At 37.4% G+C, this 25912-nt stretch overlaps 2 protein-coding genes across 2 annotated transcripts; both read left to right on the forward strand.

The window, feature by feature from the left end:
* Nucleotides 1-14283: 14283 nt before the first annotated feature.
* On the forward strand, nucleotides 14284-16720 carry LOC115760629 (phenoloxidase 2). Its single transcript, XM_030702080.1, has 4 exons — nucleotides 14284-15331; nucleotides 15393-15488; nucleotides 15550-16311; nucleotides 16374-16720. Exons 1-4 carry the CDS (start codon nucleotides 14348-14350, stop codon nucleotides 16584-16586), a joined length of 2055 nt encoding a protein of 684 aa, XP_030557940.1. The 5' UTR covers nucleotides 14284-14347; the 3' UTR covers nucleotides 16587-16720.
* Nucleotides 16721-16945: 225 nt separating this feature from the next.
* LOC115760630 (angiotensin-converting enzyme) lies at nucleotides 16946-19775 on the forward strand. The gene is made up of 6 exons (XM_030702081.1): nucleotides 16946-17042; nucleotides 17575-18840; nucleotides 18909-19126; nucleotides 19180-19302; nucleotides 19366-19544; nucleotides 19604-19775. Exons 1-6 carry the CDS (start codon nucleotides 16992-16994, stop codon nucleotides 19612-19614), a joined length of 1848 nt encoding a protein of 615 aa, XP_030557941.1. The 5' UTR covers nucleotides 16946-16991; the 3' UTR covers nucleotides 19615-19775.
* The last annotated feature ends 6137 nt before the right edge of the window (nucleotides 19776-25912 follow it).

Genomic DNA, 25912 nt, shown 5'->3' on the forward strand with positions numbered 1-25912 from the left:
GAAGGCCAATTAGTGTGCTTTGTATTAACGATGTCCATGACAAAAAATCAAACTTAATTTTCAGCACACTAAGAGAATTTTCAGACTTTTTTATCACATAATCAAAAAGTTTTTTGATGTCTTCTTTACATGGTAAGATAGTTGGTAGAGCTCTCTTTTTCTTTGACTGATCTTCTATAGCTTTTTTGTTTATAAAAAGAGGGATTTCGGTTTCCCATAGAACAAGAAAATCTTTAATTATTTTTTTTTTTTCATGATTTTGTGTTTTTATGCAATGAGTCCATAATATTTTTGCGCACTTTTTAATTAAAGTTGTAAGGTTCGTTGCGACTGAAGGTGTTTTAAAAAACAACAAAGAAGAGTCCCACTGAGCCACTTTTCTGATACAAGATATCATTAAATCCAAATGTTTGGGATTAATGGCGTCTTTAAGTTCCTGTATCTCATTGGGTTCAGATTTTTTTATTTCACATAATAGTCTGCTTAGCAATCTCATGTTTGCTCTGATCATATCGTACTGAAGTTCGCCGTGCTTCATAGATTCTGCGTTTGCGAATAAAACAATCAATTCATCATATATCAGATTCCGAGAAATTGGATCATCATTTAAAACAGGCATTATTTTTGTGCGCACAACGTCGTTTGCACTTTTATGCATAAAGCCGGTTTTGGAGCGACCTTGTTTAAGCAAGTCACGAGTTCCTTTCTTATGATCGCTGCCTTTGCAATTATTAATATGACTTCGTATTGTGCTTTTGGGAAAAAATCCAGAACATCCCTTGCAACATATGAAATCAACAACTTCATTTTTAGAATTAACTCGCTTTTGACGGGGCACGATTAGAGTTCCATTATTTAACGATGCATCGATATTATGGATATAATCACCATTTTTTCTAATTTCATCAATAAGTAATCTCCGAGTTTTGTCATTTTTCGGCAGGCATATGAATTTTTGTACTTGCGGCTCATTTTTATGAACAAGCTGCAAGTGACGAGCGAATTTTGTTTGCAACTTATTGCAAAATAAGCAAAAATGTTTCTTACAATTTTTTTGGGTTTTCGCAGTTTGAATAATCAAATCCCTGACATCACTTAGTGGAGTTTCAGTTGTGTAAGTAAAAACTTGTTTATTGGTTGAATTATTTAAAATGCTGGACTGGTTAGTTATATCCGGAGTATAACTGGAATCGAATCCATGAGTGGAATCTGGACAGTTAGTATTAAGCGATTGAAATGTATCATTTATCGTTGAATGATTTTGATTTTTTGCCGATGAATCTAGCCTATCATAGCCAAATTCGTTAAGTAGTTCCAAAGATCTTCTATTAGTCGATGAATTTTTAGTTGTATTGATAAATTCTTCGGATGCATCTATTTGAATATATTTAATAATAAATATATAACGAGGAATCCATATTAATTATTACTGGACATAATTCAATATTTTAAGTAAATATTTCGTATCTAATATAGTAGCACCAGGAGCTGTGCCTATATACATATTTAAGAACATTTATTTTACTTAACTTTCAGACCTGTAAGGATGTGATAGTATGACATAGTGTATACCTCCACTTCACTTGCAGTTAATTAATCATTCGGATGTGTCTCTATTACATCTTATATTTTAATGTATACAATTATTTTTATATTACGTTAAGCAGAATGAACGTTATTAAAAAATGTATATCTGTACTGATCATGATAAGCATTTTATTTATATATAGATAAATATTTATATTTTTCATTACCTTTACTAGAAACATATTAATATGAGACGAGAACAAGACAGCTGATAGGAACACAAACTAGCTGGAACGAACACGAATCAGTTAACAAACTATAAATTGGGTGATGTCAAGTATATAAAGTTAGCATTAGTAAATAAATATTAAAATTAGCAAAAAACGGTTTAGATATGTCGGGAGGCATATAGCTTAAAAGAGAATATACTAATCCAAGTAACGCAATGACGGATTGTTTCTTTGATATAGTAATTTTATGATAAGTTAATCAGATCTTACCAATATGAAAAATTTTTAATTCATAACATATAAGGTATTGAATCTTTTAATGTATATCTTCAGATTCTGGCTTTGAAACTGTGCTAATCAAAATTATACACATTTAACGCTTAAAATTGTGAAGGATTGCATTTATTTGCTGTGTCACTATTTGACTTATCTTTAAAAGTCAAATTTAACATTAGAATTTTAAACGGACATTAATATTGCAAGTACTGGATTTATCTTCATTCGTTGCTGATTCACTTTCATTTAATTTAGTGCCTGCTTCTAGTGTCTATAAATATTTTAGGTATAAGGGAAAGTTTCCTTTCATTTTTGTTTCATAATTTTGTGTTTAATTGCAATGAGTCCATAATATTTTTGCTTACTCTTTTATTAAAGTTGTAAGGTTCGTTGCGACTGAAGGTGTTTTTAAAAAAAACTTCGAAGAACTGAGCAACTTTTCTGATACAAGATATTAAATCCAAATGTTTGGGATAAATGGCGTCTTTAAGTTCCTATATCTCATTGGAATCCGATTTTTTATTTCATGTAATAGTCTGCTTATCAATTTCATTTTTGCTCTGATCATATCGTACTGAAGGTCGCCGTGCTTCATAGAGTCTACGTTTGCAAATAAAATAACGTCACTTGCACTTTTATGCATTGGGCAGGTTTTAGATCGACCTTGTTTAAGCAAGTCACGAGTTCGTTTTTTATGTTCGCTGCCGTTGCAATTATTTATGACTCCGCATTGTGGTTTTGGGGAAAAATCCAGAACATCCCTTGCAACATTTGACAAAATATTAGTCTTTAGAGTTAACTGGCTTTTGACAGGGCATGATTAGAGTTTCGTTATTTAATTATGCATCGATATTATCGATTTTATCGCTATTTTTCCAAATCTCAATAATAAGTTATCTGCTAATTATATCATTTTTCAAGGGTCATAAAAATGTTTTTACTTGCAGCTAATTATTATGTACGAACTGCAAGTGATGAGCTAATTTTGTTTGTAATTTATTACAGAAAAAGCAAAAATAAAAGTTACAATTTTTTGGGTTTTCGCAGTTGGAATAATCAAATCCCTTACATCACTTAGTGGAGTTACAGTTGTGTACGTTGAACCTTTTTTGTGTTGGAACACTTTATATAGTGCTGGACTTACTTATATCCGCAGTATAGTTGGAATCAACTACTTGGGTGGAACGTAGATAATTAGTACCAAGCGATTGATATGTATAGAATGCTTTTGCTTTTTTGATGGTGAGACTGGCCAACAAGAGGCCAGGCAAGGGATAAGTATTTTATTTATACATTTATTTCTTTTACATATTAATACAAGACGGACACAAGACAGCTGAATCAAACACATAATAGCTGGAGCAAACACAAAACAGGTAAGAATCCATAAGGTGAGTATTCTCAAGTATATAAAGTTAGCTTTAGTTAAAATATACAAATATATATAAATAATATAAATAATATATAATAAGGATGTACGTCAGAAGGCATATGGCGTACAAGAGAATATTCTAATTTAAGAAATGTAATGACAAATTGTGTATATTATATAGTATTTTTATGATAATTTCCTCAGATGTTGCCAATATGATTAACTCATAATACAATTTAAGACTGAACACTCAATAATAAATATATCACAATATATAACTCTGCCAGAAATTTTATGCAAATGATTTTTTATTTAGTCCTATTGGGCTTAATTTACTTATTTGCATACATACCGAAAGCTTCAAATTGGCCCGGGTTGCACTTATTTGTTGTGTCACTTTCTAAATTAAAGTCTGCTACTGGCGCGCCTTTAAAAGACAATGTTAATTAATTAATTTTAATATGACGTTAGTGTTTTACTTACTGGATTTATCTTCGTTAGTTGTTGATTCACTTTCACTGAACTTAGTGGCTGCTTCTAGTAATTCTATAAATATTTTATGTATTATTAATTTAAAAGTAACAAAATTGTTATATATGTACACACCATTATTAAGTTTCTGACATTGCTTCTCCAATATTTCTCGATCTTCTAAAGAAATATAAGAACATATACATACAAATACATATAATTATTGAAGGGAGAAATGTCAAGCCCAACTTACCATTCGAATCAATAATTTCCGCTTCAAAACTGCCTTTGCTGAATTTTGCAATGCAAATTTTACACCCTTCGTCTATTTTAATTTTTTTTTTTGGCAATACATAATATTGCTCGCACTTAATTAAGAAATACATCCTCTCGCACGCTTTCCAGAAATTTAATGGCGCCAAGTTTTCGAGCTACGCGACGAGTCAACACACGACAAGTCAAGTCATTTCTGTAAATATACTTTTAAGGCAGCTCTGCACTATCAAATTGAATACTCGAAACGCGTTCATTTTGCTCGTTTAATGGTAATCGATATTTATGCAATTAAAATAAGAGTAAAATAAGATGTGAGAAATATATTTGATTGATGATGGATGGTGATCACGAAAGCGGTCATAAAGAATAACTGCTAGCGGAAATAACTGTTTTAATTGGGAAAAAAATTAAGCCCATTTTTTGTTAATAGATTCTTATTTTCATGCTACTATCGATATCTTACTTACATGTGAAGCAAGGTTTGTATTACGTCATAATACAAATAGAAAATACATTTTACTCTTCATGCATTATTATTAAACATTTCATGTTGCTTAATTAAACTAAGTTAATAATAATGCTTATAAATATTAAATAATTATTTCACTAAATTACCTATAGATGCCCGATTAATTGTAAGCATTTTTAACTAAAGACTCTAACTTAAAAATACGTTTTACATATATGGGCCTTGTACGTGATTTGAGTTAATAAAAAAACCAAGCTTATAAATAAAAAATTTGTTTTATTTTTTTATACTAAAATCACGTACAAATATATTTATAACAAAATTTTATTAGGTAAGAGTCGATAGTTAAATTTTCTTACGATAACTTGACTTTGGTCAAGATATCTTGAAAAAAAAAAATTATTTTTTCTTACAACTTAATTATCGACCAATCGTTCCTCTAGCAATTATACGTTAAAATGGTCCGATGTTGACATGATTTTGCGTATATATGAGGAGTATAGTATAACTAATAAGTGCCGAGTTTGGTCAAGATATTTTAAAATACGAAAAAATTTGTCATACAACAACTTAGTTTTCGACCGATCGTCCCCATGGCTGCTATATGTTAAAATGTTCCTATGTTAACATGATTTTGAGGAGGAGTTAGTCAAACTAATAGGTGCCGAGTTTTGTCAAGATATCTTGAACAACAAAAATGTTTTCCATACAACAACGTAATTTTCGACCGATATTTCCTATGGTGTGTAACAGGCAGAAGGAAGCATCTCCGAGCCTATAAAGTATATATATTCTTGATCAGCATCAATAGCCGAGTCGATCTAGCCATGCCCGTCTGTCTGTTCGTCCGTCCGTATGTATGAACGCAAGGATCTCAGAACCTGTAAGAGCTAGAGATTTGAAATTTTTTGCTGTTGGACCTCCTAGGTCCCGCGCAGATCGAGTTTGTTTCCGATATTCAATAACATGCCGCGTTTCCATGTAATCGATAAAAATCGATATCGAAGTCTGATTTTTTGAGAAAATTGGGCAAATAATAAGAGCTATAGTCCCCAAATTGACTCGTAGCTTGCAGAATAGAATGTATATATCAAGTATCTTTTCGTTTTATATATATCACCCCCTCCCCTTTACTGTGTCGAAAGAAGATGGTTTAGGGTATTCCCTAGTCGGGAGCTTCCGACTAGAGCCTCTTACTTGTTTTAACATATGTTCTGCGTGCATAAGAAAGAGGAACTTTTGCAAAGTTTCATAAAAATAGTTTCAAAACGGAAAGACTAGTTCTCATAGAAACAGACAGACGAACAGGCGGACATGGCAATATCGACTGGGCTGTTGATACTGATCAAGAATATATATACTTTATGGGGTCGGAGATGTCTTCTTCTATGCGTTACATATTTCACGACAAAATTATAATACCCTCTTCAAGGGTATAACAAGGCCTACACATAAAATATTTGTTTTATTTTTCAATAAACTCAGAATACATAAAATGCCCAAATATATTTAAAATATATTTTATTGAGTCTTTAGGTAAATTTTCTTACAATTAATCGAGCATATATCGGTAATTTAGACAAACATGTATTTTATAAATATAAGCATTATTATTAACTTTGTTTAATTAAGCAACATTATAACATATAATTGCTAGAGGAACGATTGGTCGATAATTAAGTTGTAAGAAAAAATAATTTTTTTTTTCAAGATATCTTGACCAAAGTCAAGTTATCGTAAGAAAATTTAACTATCGACTCTTACCTAATAAAATTTTGTTATAAATATATTTGTACGTGATTTTAGTATAAAAAAATAAAACAAATTTTTTATTTATAAGCTTGGTTTTTTTATTAACTCAAATCACGTACAAGGCCCATATATGTAAAACGTATTTTTAAGTTAGAGTCTTTAGTTAAAAATGCTTACAATTAATCGGGCATCTATAGGTAATTTTTATTATTAACTTAGTTTAATTAAGCAACATGAAATGTTTAATAATAATGCATGAAGAGTAAAATGTATTTTCTATTTGTATTATGACGTAATACAAACCTTGCTTCACATGTAAGTAAGATATCGATAGTAGCATGAAAATAAGAATCTATTAACAAAAAAAGGGCTTAATTTTTTTCCCAATTAAAACAGTTATTTCCGCTAGCAGTTATTCTTTATGACCGCTTTCGTGATCACCATCCATCATCAATCAAATATATTTCTCACATCTTATTTTACTCTTATTTTAATTGCATAAATATCGATTACCATTAAACGAGCAAAATGAACGCGTTTCGAGTATTCAATTTGATAGTGCAGAGCTGCCTTAAAAGTATATTTACAGAAATGACTTGACTTGTCGTGTGTTGACTCGTCGCGTAGCTCGAAAACTTGGCGCCATTAAATTTCTGGAAAGCGTGCGAGAGGATGTATTTCTTAATTAAGTGCGAGCAATATTATGTATTGCCAAAAAAAAAAATTAAAATAGACGAAGGGTGTAAAATTTGCATTGCAAAATTCAGCAAAGGCAGTTTTGAAGCGGAAATTATTGATTCGAATGGTAAGTTGGGCTTGACATTTCTCCCTTCAATAATTATATGTATTTGTATGTATATGTTCTTATATTTCTTTAGAAGATCGAGAAATATTGGAGAAGCAATGTCAGAAACTTAATAATGGTGTGTACATATATAACAATTTTGTTACTTTTAAATTAATAATACATAAAATATTTATAGAATTACTAGAAGCAGCCACTAAGTTCAGTGAAAGTGAATCAACAACTAACGAAGATAAATCCAGTAAGTAAAACACTAACGTCATATTAAAATTAATTAATTAACATTGTCTTTTAAAGGCGCGCCAGTAGCAGACTTTAATTTAGAAAGTGACACAACAAATAAGTGCAACCCGGGCCAATTTGAAGCTTTCGGTATGTATGCAAATAAGTAAATTAAGCCCAATAGGACTAAATAAAAAATCATTTGCATAAAATTTCTGGCAGAGTTATATATTGTGATATATTTATTATTGAGTGTTCAGTCTTAAATTGTATTATGAGTTAATCATATTGGCAACATCTGAGGAAATTATCATAAAAATACTATATAATATACACAATTTGTCATTACATTTCTTAAATTAGAATATTCTCTTGTACGCCATATGCCTTCTGACGTACATCCTTATTATATATTATTTATATATATTTGTATATTTTAACTAAAGCTAACTTTATATACTTGAGAATACTCACCTTATGGATTCTTACCTGTTTTGTGTTTGCTCCAGCTATTATGTGTTTGATTCAGCTGTCTTGTGTCCGTCTTATATTAATATGTAAAAGAAATAAATGTATAAATAAAATACTTATCCCTTGCCTGGCCTCTTGTTGGCCAGTCTCACCATCAAAAAAGCAAAAGCATTCTATACATATCAATCGCTTGGTACTAATTATCTACGTTCCACCCAAGTAGTTGATTCCAACTATACTGCGGATATAAGTAAGTCCAGCACTATATAAAGTGTTCCAACACAAAAAAGGTTCAACGTACACAACTGTAACTCCACTAAGTGATGTAAGGGATTTGATTATTCCAACTGCGAAAACCCAAAAAATTGTAACTTTTATTTTTGCTTTTTCTGTAATAAATTACAAACAAAATTAGCTCGTCACTTGCAGTTCGTACATAATAATTAGCTGCAAGTAAAAACATTTTTATGACCCTTGAAAAATGATATAATTAGCAGATAACTTATTATTGAGATTTGGAAAAATAGCGATAAAATCGATAATATCGATGCATAATTAAATAACGAAACTCTAATCATGCCCTGTCAAAAGCCAGTTAACTCTAAAGACTAATATTTTGTCAAATGTTGCAAGGGATGTTCTGGATTTTTCCCCAAAACCACAATGCGGAGTCATAAATAATTGCAACGGCAGCGAACATAAAAAACGAACTCGTGACTTGCTTAAACAAGGTCGATCTAAAACCTGCCCAATGCATAAAAGTGCAAGTGACGTTATTTTATTTGCAAACGTAGACTCTATGAAGCACGGCGACCTTCAGTACGATATGATCAGAGCAAAAATGAAATTGATAAGCAGACTATTACATGAAATAAAAAATCGGATTCCAATGAGATATAGGAACTTAAAGACGCCATTTATCCCAAACATTTGGATTTAATATCTTGTATCAGAAAAGTTGCTCAGTTCTTCGAAGTTTTTTTTAAAAACACCTTCAGTCGCAACGAACCTTACAACTTTAATAAAAGAGTAAGCAAAAATATTATGGACTCATTGCAATTAAACACAAAATTATGAAACAAAAATGAAAGGAAACTTTCCCTTATACCTAAAATATTTATAGACACTAGAAGCAGGCACTAAATTAAATGAAAGTGAATCAGCAACGAATGAAGATAAATCCAGTACTTGCAATATTAATGTCCGTTTAAAATTCTAATGTTAAATTTGACTTTTAAAGATAAGTCAAATAGTGACACAGCAAATAAATGCAATCCTTCACAATTTTAAGCGTTAAATGTGTATAATTTTGATTAGCACAGTTTCAAAGCCAGAATCTGAAGATATACATTAAAAGATTCAATACCTTATATGTTATGAATTAAAAATTTTTCATATTGGTAAGATCTGATTAACTTATCATAAAATTACTATATCAAAGAAACAATCCGTCATTGCGTTACTTGGATTAGTATATTCTCTTTTAAGCTATATGCCTCCCGACATATCTAAACCGTTTTTTGCTAATTTTAATATTTATTTACTAATGCTAACTTTATATACTTGACATCACCCAATTTATAGTTTGTTAACTGATTCGTGTTCGTTCCAGCTAGTTTGTGTTCCTATCAGCTGTCTTGTTCTCGTCTCATATTAATATGTTTCTAGTAAAGGTAATGAAAAATATAAATATTTATCTATATATAAATAAAATGCTTATCATGATCAGTACAGATATACATTTTTTAATAACGTTCATTCTGCTTAACGTAATATAAAAATAATTGTATACATTAAAATATAAGATGTAATAGAGACACATCCGAATGATTAATTAACTGCAAGTGAAGTGGAGGTATACACTATGTCATACTATCACATCCTTACAGGTCTGAAAGTTAAGTAAAATAAATGTTCTTAAATATGTATATAGGCACAGCTCCTGGTGCTACTATATTAGATACGAAATATTTACTTAAAATATTGAATTATGTCCAGTAATAATTAATATGGATTCCTCGTTATATATTTATTATTAAATATATTCAAATAGATGCATCCGAAGAATTTATCAATACAACTAAAAATTCATCGACTAATAGAAGATCTTTGGAACTACTTAACGAATTTGGCTATGATAGGCTAGATTCATCGGCAAAAAATCAAAATCATTCAACGATAAATGATACATTTCAATCGCTTAATACTAACTGTCCAGATTCCACTCATGGATTCGATTCCAGTTATACTCCGGATATAACTAACCAGTCCAGCATTTTAAATAATTCAACCAATAAACAAGTTTTTACTTACACAACTGAAACTCCACTAAGTGATGTCAGGGATTTGATTATTCAAACTGCGAAAACCCAAAAAAATTGTAAGAAACATTTTTGCTTATTTTGCAATAAGTTGCAAACAAAATTCGCTCGTCACTTGCAGCTTGTTCATAAAAATGAGCCGCAAGTACAAAAATTCATATGCCTGCCGAAAAATGACAAAACTCGGAGATTACTTATTGATGAAATTAGAAAAAATGGTGATTATATCCATAATATCGATGCATCGTTAAATAATGGAACTCTAATCGTGCCCCGTCAAAAGCGAGTTAATTCTAAAAATGAAGTTGTTGATTTCATATGTTGCAAGGGATGTTCTGGATTTTTTCCCAAAAGCACAATACGAAGTCATATTAATAATTGCAAAGGCAGCGATCATAAGAAAGGAACTCGTGACTTGCTTAAACAAGGTCGCTCCAAAACCGGCTTTATGCATAAAAGTGCAAACGACGTTGTGCGCACAAAAATAATGCCTGTTTTAAATGATGATCCAATTTCTCGGAATCTGATATATGATGAATTGATTGTTTTATTCGCAAACGCAGAATCTATGAAGCACGGCGAACTTCAGTACGATATGATCAGAGCAAACATGAGATTGCTAAGCAGACTATTATGTGAAATAAAAAAATCTGAACCCAATGAGATACAGGAACTTAAAGACGCCATTAATCCCAAACATTTGGATTTAATGATATCTTGTATCAGAAAAGTGGCTCAGTGGGACTCTTCTTTGTTGTTTTTTAAAACACCTTCAGTCGCAACGAACCTTACAACTTTAATTAAAAAGTGCGCAAAAATATTATGGACTCATTGCATAAAAACACAAAATCATGAAAAAAAAAAAATAATTAAAGATTTTCTTGTTCTATGGGAAACCGAAATCCCTCTTTTTATAAACAAAAAAGCTATAGAAGATCAGTCAAAGAAAAAGAGAGCTCTACCAACTATCTTACCATGTAAAGAAGACATCAAAAAACTTTTTGATTATGTGATAAAAAAGTCTGAAAATTCTCTTAGTGTGCTGAAAATTAAGTTTGATTTTTTGTCATGGACATCGTTAATACAAAGCACACTAATTGGCCTTCAAATTTTTAACCGCCGTAGAGCTGGTGAAATTGAAAGACTAACAATTGAGAACTATCTAACAGGCCACGCCATCGATGAAAATGTGGATAAAGAAAACTTCGACCGTCTCACGAAAGAAACTAGAGAAATTGCTCAAAAATACACAAGGTTGACTATCCGTGGAAAACTAAATCGAACTGTGCCAGTGCTGCTCACACCGTTTGACAAGTATTGTATTGAAACTATTCTTAAATATCGTAAAAGAGCTGGTGTTAAGAAAAATAATGATTACATATTTAGCGTGCCTAACGCCAAGCCTTTAGCAAAGCAGTATGTACGGGCTTGCCCCATTCTAAAAAGATTTGCCCTGGAGTGTGGGGCTCGCTGCCCAGGGGCCTTAAGGGGAACGATGCTTCGAAAGCATTTAGCTACCTATACATCGATGCTTAACGTCGAAGATGTCCAAATTGATAGGCTTGCCAATTTTATGGGTCATCATAAAGATATACACAAAGAAATCTACAGAATCCCTGTAACAGTAGCGGAGATTGCCGAAGTATCCCAGATGCTTATGGCAGCTCTTGGAAATAATGTTGAGGATGAAAACACAGTAGCCCTTGATCAGTTAAAAGAAAGTGAGTAAATATATTCATCAAGGTTGTGAGTGATACTAAGTGTAGTTATTGTGTAGAATATAATATTTTAACTTATCTAATAATTACTTATCCAATAAGCCCTATTGTCAATGTTTTTACATTATACTTAAAATGTATTTTGCAGATGATCCTTTAGAGGATTCGGAATCAGATTATTCTGAACAGCGATCAGAAAGCGAATTTAATATTTCCGATGATGAAATTGTAGAAAAATCCAATGCAAAAGGAAAGCGTCCAAGTAGTGAGTATTGAATTGCAACCTACATATTTTTGTCACGTGCTTACATGCATTGCGATTAGTCTGTCCTATTTATCCTCATTCGCAAAGTGAAAAAATATATCGTGCTTATTTTGCGGGCCCATTGAAGTTAGAAACTTTGGGCTTGAAATATATACACGTATATATCCACGATAGGTAAAGTGCTACAATTATATAATGACGACCACTGGGGGCGTTGTAAATCCTAAAAATCGTTTTAAATTGCACAATCGCAAATCTTACAGAATCTTAGAGCTTGACTAACTTTTTCATGAATACTATTGATGGACTACTCTGAAGATCGATAAAAATTAGTTTGCCTACGATTGACTGGGTGCGTGGCGAATGTTTAAAATTGATATCACCTAATAAATTGTTCTGGTAGGCTGTATTAATCTGTTATTGGTCTATGATTGAGTATTGCGACGGTTGCAACCGACTGCAAAGTTTTTAATATTTTTCTATATTACTAAAACGTTATTCTTTTTCACACTAAATTGTATTAAACTCTATTATTTAACAGGATCATCATTTGGAAAAACGATAAGAAACCGGTGGTCGAATGAAGAGCGTGAAGAAATATACCAGGCTTTTGGCGACCTGTTGTCGCTTAAAGGATTGCCGTCACTTAATCAATGCAACACAGTTATAAATAATTCTACATATCTAAAATGTAGGACACCGGCGCAAGTAAAAACATGGATAGATAATCAGCGCAAGGCTAAATCAAGGAACTCCGCAAATAGATTAAATAATAAATATGTTGACCATATTTAAAATAAGTGGATTATACTTTTTCGTATATTAATATTAATTTATGTTAAAAAATTTTGGAATTAAAAAAAAATTCATTTTAAATGCATGTATTTAATAACGTCATTTATGTTAATTCACATTATTAATTTTACTTTAACCTAAAGTGATCCAAAACTACATTCAAAATAAATTTGACTCTTAATTTCAATTAAGCCAGTCTGCCACTAAATTTAAAATGTATAAATTTAATAAAATATTGCTGAGTCTTACGTGGTTTAGCGTTATATTTATTTAGTTTAGTGAGTTTTATCGAAATTCACTGTTCCCTAGTCCTCATAACCTCTATATATGAGTCTCTATATTTATATAAAATCAGTATGTTTTTGGGGACAGCTATTTGACTGTTATTTACTAAATTGAAGTGTGAACTGGACCAAATCTCATCGTTCCTGTGTCCTTATAATACACGTTGCTTATGCAAAAAGGTCTGCATATGGCAACCCTGCGTTTTTGTTCCTAAAACTGACCTTATATATAAAGTTCATTATACGGAAAATTTTTATGTTATATACTGAGAGTATTTCGGGAACTGAGTCCTCGTAAAACACGTTACATGGTGTGTACCCAAAATAATGGTTGTATATAAAATTTCTCATAAGTCACGAGGCTATGCTTCTAAGACCGTTAAAATTTCCCAGAGGTTAATTTAGAAGTTCCATCATGATTCCCCAAAGAGAAAACCCCCACTTTTTGGGGTCCCTGAAATCGATGCTCCACATATATATATATATATATATATATATATATCTATATATATATATGTTTATATATATGTATATCGTAAAATTGTGCATGTAGTTAAATTATTTGATGGGCGTAGAATTTGTTGCATATACTATATAAACAAACACACACATAAATATATATATAAATAAATATATATATATATATCTATATATACAGACAAAATATAATTTATATACATACAAAGAATAATCAAATTTCACTCAAATTAGTATATACTATATATGTGTAAACATAATTATAGCAAAGAAAACAAATAAAGAATGTATTTTAGAAATATGCAATTATAAAAAAAAAAAACAAATAAATGAAAAAATAACAATTGCGGTTTTTAACTCTTGCCACAAGCTCTTGCCTGCCTTATCAGCCGCTATCACAGCGCATTTTTGGACACCACAAAATGTGCCCGCTCCTAGCAAAGTTAAGCTTAGCTTGTGGTTTCTTTTGGATAGCAGAGATAGGGCGGCCTATAAAAGGCGTAGTTCGAGCCTAGAGAAGTCACAGTTCTTCAGCAACTGCAACAAGTGCTTGAAGTGCCCAGTTCCATTTATTCAATTGCCCCGTTGACTAACAGCTTGTTAAGTTCTCGCTAAGATGGCCGACAAGAAGAATCTGCTGCTGCTGTTCGAGCACCCGACGGAGCCCGTCTTCATGGACAAGGGCAAGAAGGTGACCGTGTTCGATGTGCCCGACAACTATCTGACCGATCGCTATCGCCCCATCAGCAACGAGGTGCAAAGCCGTGTCGGCGAGAAGGTCGAGCAACGTGTCCCGGTGCGTGAGATTTCCATTCCGGATCTGCGCATACCCATGTCTCTGGGCCGCGACGAGCAGTTCTCGCTGTTCATACCCAAGCATCGACGCATCGCTGGCCGCCTCATCGACATCTTTGTGAACATGCGCAGCGTCGACGATCTGCAGAGCGTAGCGGTCTATGCCCGCGATCGTGTCAATCCGGTCATGTTCAACTATGCGCTGTCCGTGGCGCTGTTGCATCGTCCCGACACCCAGGGCCTGGACCTGCCCTCGTTCGCCCAGACCTTCCCCGATCGCTTTGTTGACTCGCAGGTGTTCCGCGAGCTGCGCGAAGAGTCGTTCGTGGTTCAGCCGGGCTCGCGCATGCCAATTGTCATACCGCGTGACTATACCGCATCCGATTTGGAGCCGGAGCATCGTCTGTGGTACTTCCGTGAGGATCTGGGCATCAATCTGCATCATTGGCATTGGCATTTGGTCTATCCCTTCGAGGCCTCCGACCGCAGCATTGTGGACAAGGATCGCCGCGGCGAGCTCTTCTATTACATGCACGAGCAGGTCTTGGCTCGTTATAACATGGAACGGTTCAGCAACAATCTGGCCCGCGTCCAGCCGTTCAACAATCTGCGCGAGCCCATTGTCGAGGGCTATTTCCCCAAGATGGACTCCCTGGTGGCCAGTCGGGCGTGGCCGCCGCGCTTCGATAACACACGTCTGGGCGATCTGAATCGCGAACAGGATCAGATCAATGTGGAGCTGGGCGACTTGGAGCGCTGGCGCGATCGCATCTTCGAGGCCATCCACCAGGGCTTTGTCCTGGACGTGAGTAGCAATGTGTGAGGCAATTAATTTCGATGGGTTTTCAAATATTCCATTATTACAGGAGCGTGGCCAACGCATGGATTTGGATGAGGCACGCGGCATTGATATACTGGGCAATATTGTGGAGTCCTCTATTCTGTCGCCCAATCGCACCCTGGTGAGCTGACGCGGGAGCACGCGCTCACGGCCAGACTTTAACGTATACCCTGTAATTTCAGTATGGCGATCTGCACAACTTTGGGCACGTTTTCATCTCCTACTCACACGACACAAACAACAAGCACTTGGAATCGTTCGGCGTGATGGGCGACTCCTCGACGGCGATGCGCGATCCGGTCTTTTACAGATGGCACGCCTACATCGATCGCATCTTCCAGGAACACAAGACCCGTCTGCCCGCCTACACGGACACCCAGCTCAACTATTCGGGCATCTCCATAACGGGCGTCCAGGTGGCCGCCAACGGCAGCCAGCCAAATGTGCTGACCACCTTCTGGCAGCAGTCGGATATGGACTTGTCGCGCGGCTTCGATTTCACGCCACGCGGCAATGTCTTCGCCCGTTTCACCCATCTGACCCACTTGCCCTTCACCTACACGATCAATGTGAACAACGACGGAGGCGCCCAGCGCTTTGGCTATGTGCGCATCTTCTTGGCGCCCAAGAATGACGAACGCGGCCAGCCCATGCTGATGCGCGAGCAGCGCCTCATGATGGTCGAGCTGGACAAGTTTGTCGTCTCCCTAAATCCCGGCCCGAATACCATACGCCGTCGCTCCACAGAGTCCAGCGTGACCATACCCTTTGAGCGCACCTTCCGCAATCTGGAGACGAATCGTCCGGCCGCCGGCAGCGCCGAGGAGCTGGAGTTCAATTTCTGCGGCTGTGGCTGGCCAAATCACATGCTTATACCCAAGGGCCTGCCCGAGGGTCTGCGCTGCGATCTCTTTGTCATGGTGTCCAACTATGAGAACGACAGGGTGAGCAATTCTTAGCTGACATTAGCCTGGCTTTAATTAATTTGGCCCCTCTCTTGACACAGATTGATCAGCAGCTGGTGGGCCGCTGCAGCGATGCGGCCAGCTATTGTGGGGTGCGCGATCGTCTCTATCCCGATCGCCAGTCCATGGGCTATCCCTTCGATCGGCTGCCGCGCACTGGCGCCGATCGCCTGGTCAACTTCCTGACGCCCAACATGAGCATTGTCGATGTCAGCATTCGCCACGAGAATCGCACCACCCAACGCCAGGCCTAGTTACAGTTCTCAACTCTGGCTGATGACAATGATGATGACAACGACCTTCGCATAGATATAATCATAATCATATAGTACTTGGCAATAGCCTATATTGCATCTTGATTGAGCTGTTAATAAAACGCATCATGGCATTTAAAGAAAACAATACAAATTCCTATAGAGTCCCATTCATTTCTATACTATAGATCGTGGCCTTAGATTGCGCCTATCAGGCGGCGCTCAAGCTATTGATAGCAGCTCTCTCTCTCTCTCTCTCTATCTCATTCGTTCTCTCTTTCGCTCTTCTGTCATGTGGTCTGCTTATAATCGCGCTGCTGTCGCCACAGTGGCTCAGTTCTGGACGCACCGCCGTGTGGTGCAAAAGTGAAAGCGATTTAAACTAAAGTTCTTCAAGGCGAAAAGATGCGCTACGCGTGTCAAGCTCAGCTGCTGCTGCTGATAGCAGCCATTGGCGTAAGCATAATTAAAAAATAAACACTTAAAAAAAACTAAACCTTGCCGAGATTAACGACTGCGCAATACTCTACTCTGTTTAAAGTAAATTCTTTACCCGAACCTGATTAGCCGAAGACAAGTTCGTAGTTTCCTATAGTAAACCCAAAATATAGATAAACACACACACACTCTGGCAACAGCTGTGCTTCTTCTTGCCTCAGCATCACATTTTAAAAAAATAAAACAAATAGTTGTATACATTTTCTGGCATATACCAAAAATGTACAGCCAAACAGATCATTCTCTCCCTAAGACTCTAAACTCTTACTATTCAAGTAAGTACTTTTTTTGTCAAAGACAAAAAACCAATAACATAAACAAGAACTACTTTCGATATACAAAAGCCTTCCCATTAACCTGCTTAGTTCTGATATTAACCCATTTAAAATCCGCGCACAACGCCTACACACCCTACATTAATATCTGCACAGGGTATGCCTGCGCACAGACAACAATTTATAAAAGCTTTGTGCCATTTGTCTGACCTTAGGTGACAAGAGCTGGCGTCAGCTCGAGCTACGATCGGCAGGCCAAGACGTTCATCGATCAGTCGAGCGAACGCTACTTCAAGCTGTACAATCAGATCGCCTCGGAGACGTACTCGGCGAACAATGAGGAGGACTTCGAGGCGCTCTTCTCGAAGCTGACCAATGTGAAGCGCATTGCCGACGAGCTGGTGGGCATTTCGCGGGAGGCGAGCGGCTTCGATCTGAGCAAAGTTCAGGATGGGGAGCTGAAGCTGGCACTGCAGGAGCTGCGCAAGGTGGGCGATCTGTTTGTGCTGGGCGAGGATTACTTCTCGTCGGTGCAAATGAATCTGGCAGCATTGCAGAAAATGTCAACGGACAAGGACATCGAGCCATATCTGGGCGGCGCCAAGATGCCCAACGAGGACGACAGTCCGTTGGCCTACTATCCTGACATACAGAAGATTGTGCAGCGCAGCAGCGACGTGGACGAGCTGAAGTACTATTGGGAGACGTGGCGCGACAAGAACCAGATCTGGGCCTCTGTCAACTTCTACACCATTGTGCAATCGTACCAGAAGGCGGCCAAGATACTGGAGATACCCGTGCATCAGCTCTGGTATCGCTACGACAGTCAGGAGATGCTGCAGCAAATGGAGCAGGCCATGGCCGAGCTGAGGCCCGCCTATCAACAGCTGCACGCGTTCGTGCGCCACGAGCTGCACAAGAAATACGGCAACGAGGTGGTCAGCGCGAACGGACCCATACCGGATCACCTGTTCCAGCAGGTGCTCGAGCAGGCCTGGGAGGAGGGCAGCATCATTGAAGCCTACTTTCCGCGCAAGGATCTGCCCCAGTACGATGACTTCGTCCAGCAGCTGAGCGCCAAGGCGCTCATCAATGAGTCCGAGAGCTTCTATACCTCGTTGGGCTTTGCGCCGCTCAGCGCCGAGTTCCACAAGAATCAGCTGAAGGAACCCAACGAGGACAGGCCCGACGATGACTGTCGGCCCGCGCTCTTCGATCTAACGCCCCATGTCTATATGATGTACTGCGAGAAGGTCAGCTTCAGGAAGCTGATGCAGTATCACGCCCACATGGCGCGCGTCTACTATGCTGAGCAGAAGAAGCAGCTGCCCTCGTATTACTTTAAGGCGTACAACTTGGAGTATCCCGTGGGTGAGGCTGTCGTGCTATCCGCCTCATCGCCCACACATCTTACGGGGCGTGGCCTGGCCAAAAACGTGCAATTCACGGAGCAGACGCTGATGAATCGACTCTTCAGAATGGTGGGTGGCGGGCAGACAGTTGATGGAGTAACCTCTTAAGACCTTTCTCTCTTCGATCTCTCCTTCAGGGCATTCACACAGTTCTGAACATACCGCTGTACTATGTGCACACCAAGGTGATGCACGATCTGCTGAACGGCACAGTGGACATGGACACTGTCAACAGGCACTATTGGCGCCTCTTGGAGCAGCATGCGGGCATTGAGCCGCCCACGGATCGCACGGAGGGCGCCATAGACTTTCCCTACAAGTTCTATGTGAACATTGAGCAGAATTATCAAACCAAGTAAACGAAAAAGAAAACCATCTATTGCTTAGCTAATTGTGAATTGCTTGCAGAAAATTCATTTCGGAAATTCTGGGCTATCAATTTTATCGTGCGCTGTGCCATCAGGCCAATCATCGCGGTCTGCTGCACAATTGTGACTTCTATGGCAATTTCGCAGTGGGCAACAGCCTCAAGTGGGTCTAAAAAGTAAAGGTAATATTCACTTAGTTAAACTAAAAAACTATTCCTTTATTCAGGGCTATGATGTCGCTGGGGTCAACGAAACCTTGGCGTGAGGTAGTTGGCAAAGTTTTGCCCAAAAATACAGGACTTAGCAGTCTGGCGCTCCTGGAATACTATCAGCCCATCGTGGACTGGCTGAAGACGCACAATAAGCAGACCAAAGTTAAGATTGGCTGGAATGCTACGCAAAAAAGTAAGTTGAAGTTTGTTAAGGCTTCGAATTTGACACTAACATATTGATTTGCCTTGCAGAAGTCGTTTGAGTGCGCTGTTTATGTTATTTACAAACTCAATAAATTTTTTCCTAAAATTCAAATACTATTTTCAAATAATAACAGACAGTTGGCATGCGCTTGGCAGCACTGAAAGCGAGTTAAATGAACTGCGGCAATGAACTACGTGAGCAAGTTCCGATTGCAGCTGTTGTCTCGCTTGCGCCTGGGCAAATGTTCGGCGCAGTGCAGCTGCGTGTGCGCTGAGCGTTAGAGTGAGATAAATATATAGACACGAGGGTGGCGGGCAAACAAAATATTTAAAATGTGAAAAACTCGACTTTGTGCTTAACAAATCGAAAATTATAATTGAAAAGAATACTACTATATATGGGAAAAGTGAAAATAGAAAAATTAAAAATATATTCGAGCCAATTTATTTAAAAGTGGCAACAAAAATATGAAACTAGACAAAATAACTGAATTGTTATTGATATTTGGAAGTTATTTTGTTCAGTCGGATATTTTTGCTATTGTTAAATAAATTGGCTTCAATGTGGGAAATTCTCTTTTTGCAGCCCTGGTCAATAGCAATTGCTGCACTTGCCTAAGAACCATCAACCGCAAGAGATTTGTCCGCTTTGGCAGCATTTTAGCCGCAGCAATATAAATGCTGTTAGCTTTGTCTATGATTAGCTGCTGTATTTCCCAATCGGCTGCCAGTCAGCCGAATAATCTGTTCCGGCCATTTGGCCGCGCAGCTTTCGATGCACTTTACCTTTTGCGTGCTACAAATGACCGCCGACTCAGTTGCCGTGGTGGGCGAGTGGCAGGGACGAGGCAACCTCCAAGCTGCATATGCGTCCGCTAAAGTGTCGCAATGCTTAGTCGCAGCTGTCGCAGTTGAAGCTCATCGAAGCGCAGCTTTGTGCGTGGCACGTTCGCCGCTTGATTGCGTTCATGCAACAACAGACCCAAAAGCCACATCCACATCCGAGACGTCGACGACGTCTGGACTGCATGACAGGCAACATTTTTGTAGCTTGCTCCCCCCCGCACATACCAAGCGGGGATTAGTGTCTGCCCACTTGGCTGGCATTCTGTCAAGCCGGACTTCAGCTTGACGCTTCACTTGCCACACAATGCCTGGCGAAAGGTCAGCGATTCTGGTGCTTGATGGTCATTAGCCAAGTCGCAGCTGCAGCGAACTGTGGCGCAATTGCAGCCGCCATGCCGCAAGGTCGTCCACGTCCATTTATATATGCGTTCAGTGCTTTGAGCTAATCAGCGGGGCGTACCTCAGCCTCTTTCACTACCAATTCGATTTCCAATTGTTTAGTGGGCGGCTTTTCTTAAATTTTTCTCTCTTTCGTGTGCGTGTGTGTGTAAATGATTGCATTGCGTGCCGCCCGCTGCTAATTGCGCCAAATTGCAGTCAGGGGGCAACGCGCACTGAATGGCCATGAAATGAAATTGTTTCCACTACGGCAGCAGCAGCAGCTGCTCCCCAGATTGCCAGACTCGGCTCCAACTTTGACATGGCACGGCTGCCGCAACAGCGAGCGAGCCGGACGTGAACTTCCAAGTTGGAGCTGAAGTTGAGTGAAAGGCACCCACGCCGTCGCCGTCGCCATCGTCAGCGTCAGCGACAGCGCAATCTTTATTCGGCTTGCTGAATGCCTCTTTATGCAAAATACTCGAAATGGCCCACAAACAACAAAAAGGGAAAACAAGTTAAATGAAATTTACATGCGGCTGTCAGCCAATTTGGTTGAACTTTTTTAAATTGCCGCCTGGCCATCAACAAATGCATTAACATTAACCCAAAAATTCGTCTTAACTATCTCATGTATGGCTCGCTCTTGCGCTGTCTCCCTGTCTCCCTCTTCGGGCTCTAGCCCCACCTCGCTCTGCCGCTTTGGCGAATTTTTGTTTACACATTCAACTGGCGCGTTTTAAGCAAATATTTTCTCACTGGTTTCGCACAAAGGAAGCCAAATGAAACGAAACGCGCGCGAACGAGCTAAATAATCCACGAATCTTACAAATGGGCGCAGGCATAGACAATTGTGAAAGGAATTACCATAAAGTTCAGATCATACTTTTATAGAGTGTGGAATAAAGGTTGGAGACAAAAACAGAGAGAGACTGCATAAAGCAAAGGTTAAACTATCTAACTAACTATCTTTTGGGGCTAAAGATGTTTCCTCAGCATTTTGCTTGCTCATTATTAAATATAAATATAGCTATAGATATAGTTATAGTTATAGTTATAGTTATAGTTATAGTTATAGTTATAGTTATAGTTATAGATATAGATATAGATATAGATATAGTTATAGATATAGATATAGATATAGATATAGATATAGATATAGATATAGATATAGATATAGATATAGATATAGATATAGATATAGATATAGATATAGATATAGATATAGATATAGATATAGATATAGATATAGATATAGATATAGATATAGATATAGATATAGATATAGATATAGATATAGATATAGATATAGATATAGATATAGATATAGATATAGATATAGATATAGATATAGATATAGATATAGATATAGATATAGATATAGATATAGATATAGATATAGATATAGATATAGATATAGATATAGATATAGATATAGATATAGATATAGATATAGATATAGATATAGATATAGATATAGATATAGATATAGATATAGATATAGATATAGATATAGATATAGATATAGATATAGATATAGATATAGATATAGATATAGATATAGATATAGATATAGATATAGATATAGATATAGATATAGATATAGATATAGATATAGATATAGATATAGATATAGATATAGATATAGATATAGATATAGATATAGATATAGATATAGATATACATATAAATATATATATAGATAAAATATAAATATATATATAGATACACATATAAATAGGTTTCCTTTACAAATCATAAATTAATTAAATTAATTTGAGCTTTACGTGCTCCAATATCATATCTACAGTCAAGAGTTATTCACATGAAACTTCACAAATTTTTGGAGATTCGCAGAGGGAGCCACAAAATTCAAGTAGATATCATTAAAATCGCGCTTAAGCCATGCAGACACGTATTTATTAGACCCAATCTGGGCTTGCTGTGGCGCCCCGTTGCTTGCCGCATGCCGCCCACCAGAAATCGAAAAAAAATTAAAAAAAAAAAAAACAAATCAACACGCAGCTGACCCCAAGCAATTAAGAAATTATGTATATTATGACGCGGGCTGTGATGATGGCAACAAAGGCAATAATAAAAATATATAAATTAAAAAAAATAGGGGAATGCGAAACAAACGCTCAACGCTCGAAGTGGAGGATTATGTATACGCACCGCTGGACGGCGCACAACACAGCTGCTGCCCCAATATGTTGTATGCTGGCTTAAATACACACACACGCACACGCACACATGCACATAATAACTGCAGGCGCTTTTTTGTTAACCTTTCTTTATGATTATTAGCAGCAGCAGCAGCAGCAGCAACAAAATACACAATGATACAGCAATGCCCATAATTATCATTTGTTGCATTTCATTTCTCGTGTGTTTTGTGTTTTTTGGGGAGCCAAACAGTCCCGACTTTCGGCTGTCGCATTGTCTATAGTCTTTTCTCCACGCTCCACACACCCTGGCCTTTATGGCATTAGGCGTGTAAATCATGGCTTTAGTGTGAAGTTTTTACTAGTTGTAAATCTTTTACACTTCTATTAAGTGGAAAGCGAACAACTACGGGTTCTTCTTTGATGCGCATTAAATGCAAATCATGGCGTTTATTTCGCTCAATGTCGGCTTCCTGCATAAAACAAAAGACTGAAGGCACGAACACGCCAAAGATTTTAAGCACAGATTGCGGCCGTATTATATAACTGCGTGCTCGCCTTAAATTAAACTCAACCAAAAAGCCACGCCAATGGGTCAGAGGTGAGACAAAGGGAGAGAGCGAGAGAGAGAGAGGGAGGGCAAGAGAGTAAGCGAGGCGGGGTGTGGGAGGCCTGCTGTGTAGGTGGAGAAATTATGTTGACATCATCGCCAAAAAATTGCCAAGAAGCCAAGCAACGCGCGCTCGTTCAATACTTGCAAAAAAAAAAACAAAAACAAAAGCAAAAAAAAGAAGAAAAAGCGTTGGGTGAAAAATATCAAAATAAAATTAATTTTACTTTCATTTTCGGTGGAGCTCATTTCATTTACTTTTGCGCTTTTGCATTTGTATTTGTGGTTTAATGAATTATATTTTGGGCATAACCACAAAAACAAATCGTCTGCTGTCTATTTTTGGGTGTTAGTTATTCAATCTGATTGCATTTTGATTATGTTGCAAATGCCACAAAACAAGTGCCGGGATTTAGATGCTCGCTTTGACAGGCAGTTGGTAAACTACCTGTTAAATATTTGCTTTTTAATGATTTCACTTTTAGATAAACTGAAAGTATCTCAGCAAATGCCAGGCAAATTTCGATAGATTTAACATTCAGTTTGACAGGAAGGCTTGCGTATCTCTTTATAACTCCACAAGGAAGCTGTAGTTTTGTAAATTTACTTTGACAAGAGAAAAATATTCTTGTCTATTTCGATAGTTTGACAAGACCTGTAGCTTTTAACATTTACTTTAATAGGTAGTATTTGACAAACTATATGTAAAATTAGATCCCCTTCATTTTGTTACAGCCGGACCTGATAAAGCATTAAAATTTACTTTGACAGGCAGATTTTAATAAAATTCTTGTCCATTACGATAAAACTGAATGTTACCGGTTTGACAGAAACATTTGCGTTTCTCTTTATAACTCCACATTACAGCTGTAGTTTTGACATTTACTTTGGCAGGAAGTTGTTGTAATATTTTGCAATTTTATATTTATTTACACTTCTTTTTGTAACGGTCTGAGCTGTTAAATCTGGAGATCTGTTGTCTAACTGACGGACTGATGAGGTGAACGGTGCGCAATGAGGAAATCTTTTTATGTTTTTCTTATAATTTGCAACTTAATCATAATGAAAACGTTGCGAGCACGCAATTTGATTTGATTTGTTGCGCCTACTGCACAAAAGCAATGAAAGTCATAAAGCGTTTGAGCTTTGAAATTACCTTTTAATAGGCCACAGCGTAAATTTCCTGGCTCGATGCCAGATGCCACAGACACAGTTACAGTCCCATTGCGAAAAGCGGGCCAATTTGTTTACCAATTTGCTTTTGCTGCTTATGAAACGAATCGCTGTCAACTGTTTTAAGCAATTTTCTAGGTCAACTGCGGTGGTACCCAACAGCAATTGCCAAACAGCATTTCCAAATGTTAGCCCCGCCACCGCACCCCAATTGCAGCTGCACACTAATGTGCAAATTATTCATACGCCTCGCTTCAAATCTGGCTGTCATCTTTCATTTTGGACAATCAAATTTTCTCAAATTGCAACTCAAGTTGCCTGGCTAAAGACCCGAAAGGTAATCAACTGCAGGCAGCAGCGTCGAGGAGCCAAGCCGCGCGCACAAAGAAATAGTTTTCTTTATGTGCGCGTGTTGTCTATGGTCTATGCAACTGATGTACATGTATTGTAAGAAACGCTCATAAAGCTCATTTCGCTGAACACAAAAAAAAAAAATAAATAAAAAGACACCCTCGGTTACGCATGCCCCGTTGAATCTGCCGTCTGACGGATTGTATAAGCCATCAGTTCCCCCCTCGCACACAAACACACATGACACATAAATATGTCGCGAGCTGGAGCTGTAGCCGCAGCTCTTGCATAGACAATTGTGTAATTAGCCAAAAAAAAAAAAAGCAACACACAACATAAAAGAGCTAAAAGACAGTGGTAACAAAAATCTAAACGGCTTTTAGCTTTTCACATATTCATTTCCATAAGCCGACGCTCGATTGTCTGTGGGCTGGCTGCTATTTGGCAATCCCGACAGCCGGCAATCAGTGCTCAGAGCTGAGATCTCAAACTGGTTGACACCTTTGCTCTGGCAGCGCCGAAATTGATTTATGACTGCCTCACTGCTAGCTGTCATATGCGCTTCCATATATCACGATCCCATCGTGTGTCTCTTCCCATCTTGGCCAGCACCGAGATATTTATTGTTTATTTGTTGGTCTTCAACCGAAAGCCTACTAATTGCCGCTGGGACGAACAGTTTCTTGGTAACTTTGCCCTCTGGCACGTGCCCATTGACAATGCGAGTACACTGTGAGAAAACTACCAACTTTTTTGTTATGCGAGTTTTTAAAACAAAATTTGTGTAACTGAACAAAAAATAGTTCTTCTAAGGAAAATATGTGATTAAATGCC

This window comes from Drosophila novamexicana, unplaced genomic scaffold (genome assembly GCF_003285875.2).
Source record: "Drosophila novamexicana strain 15010-1031.04,08,12 unplaced genomic scaffold, DnovRS2.1 tig00000462-arrow-pilon, whole genome shotgun sequence".
NCBI classification, from domain to species: Eukaryota; Metazoa; Arthropoda; class Insecta; order Diptera; family Drosophilidae; genus Drosophila; species Drosophila novamexicana.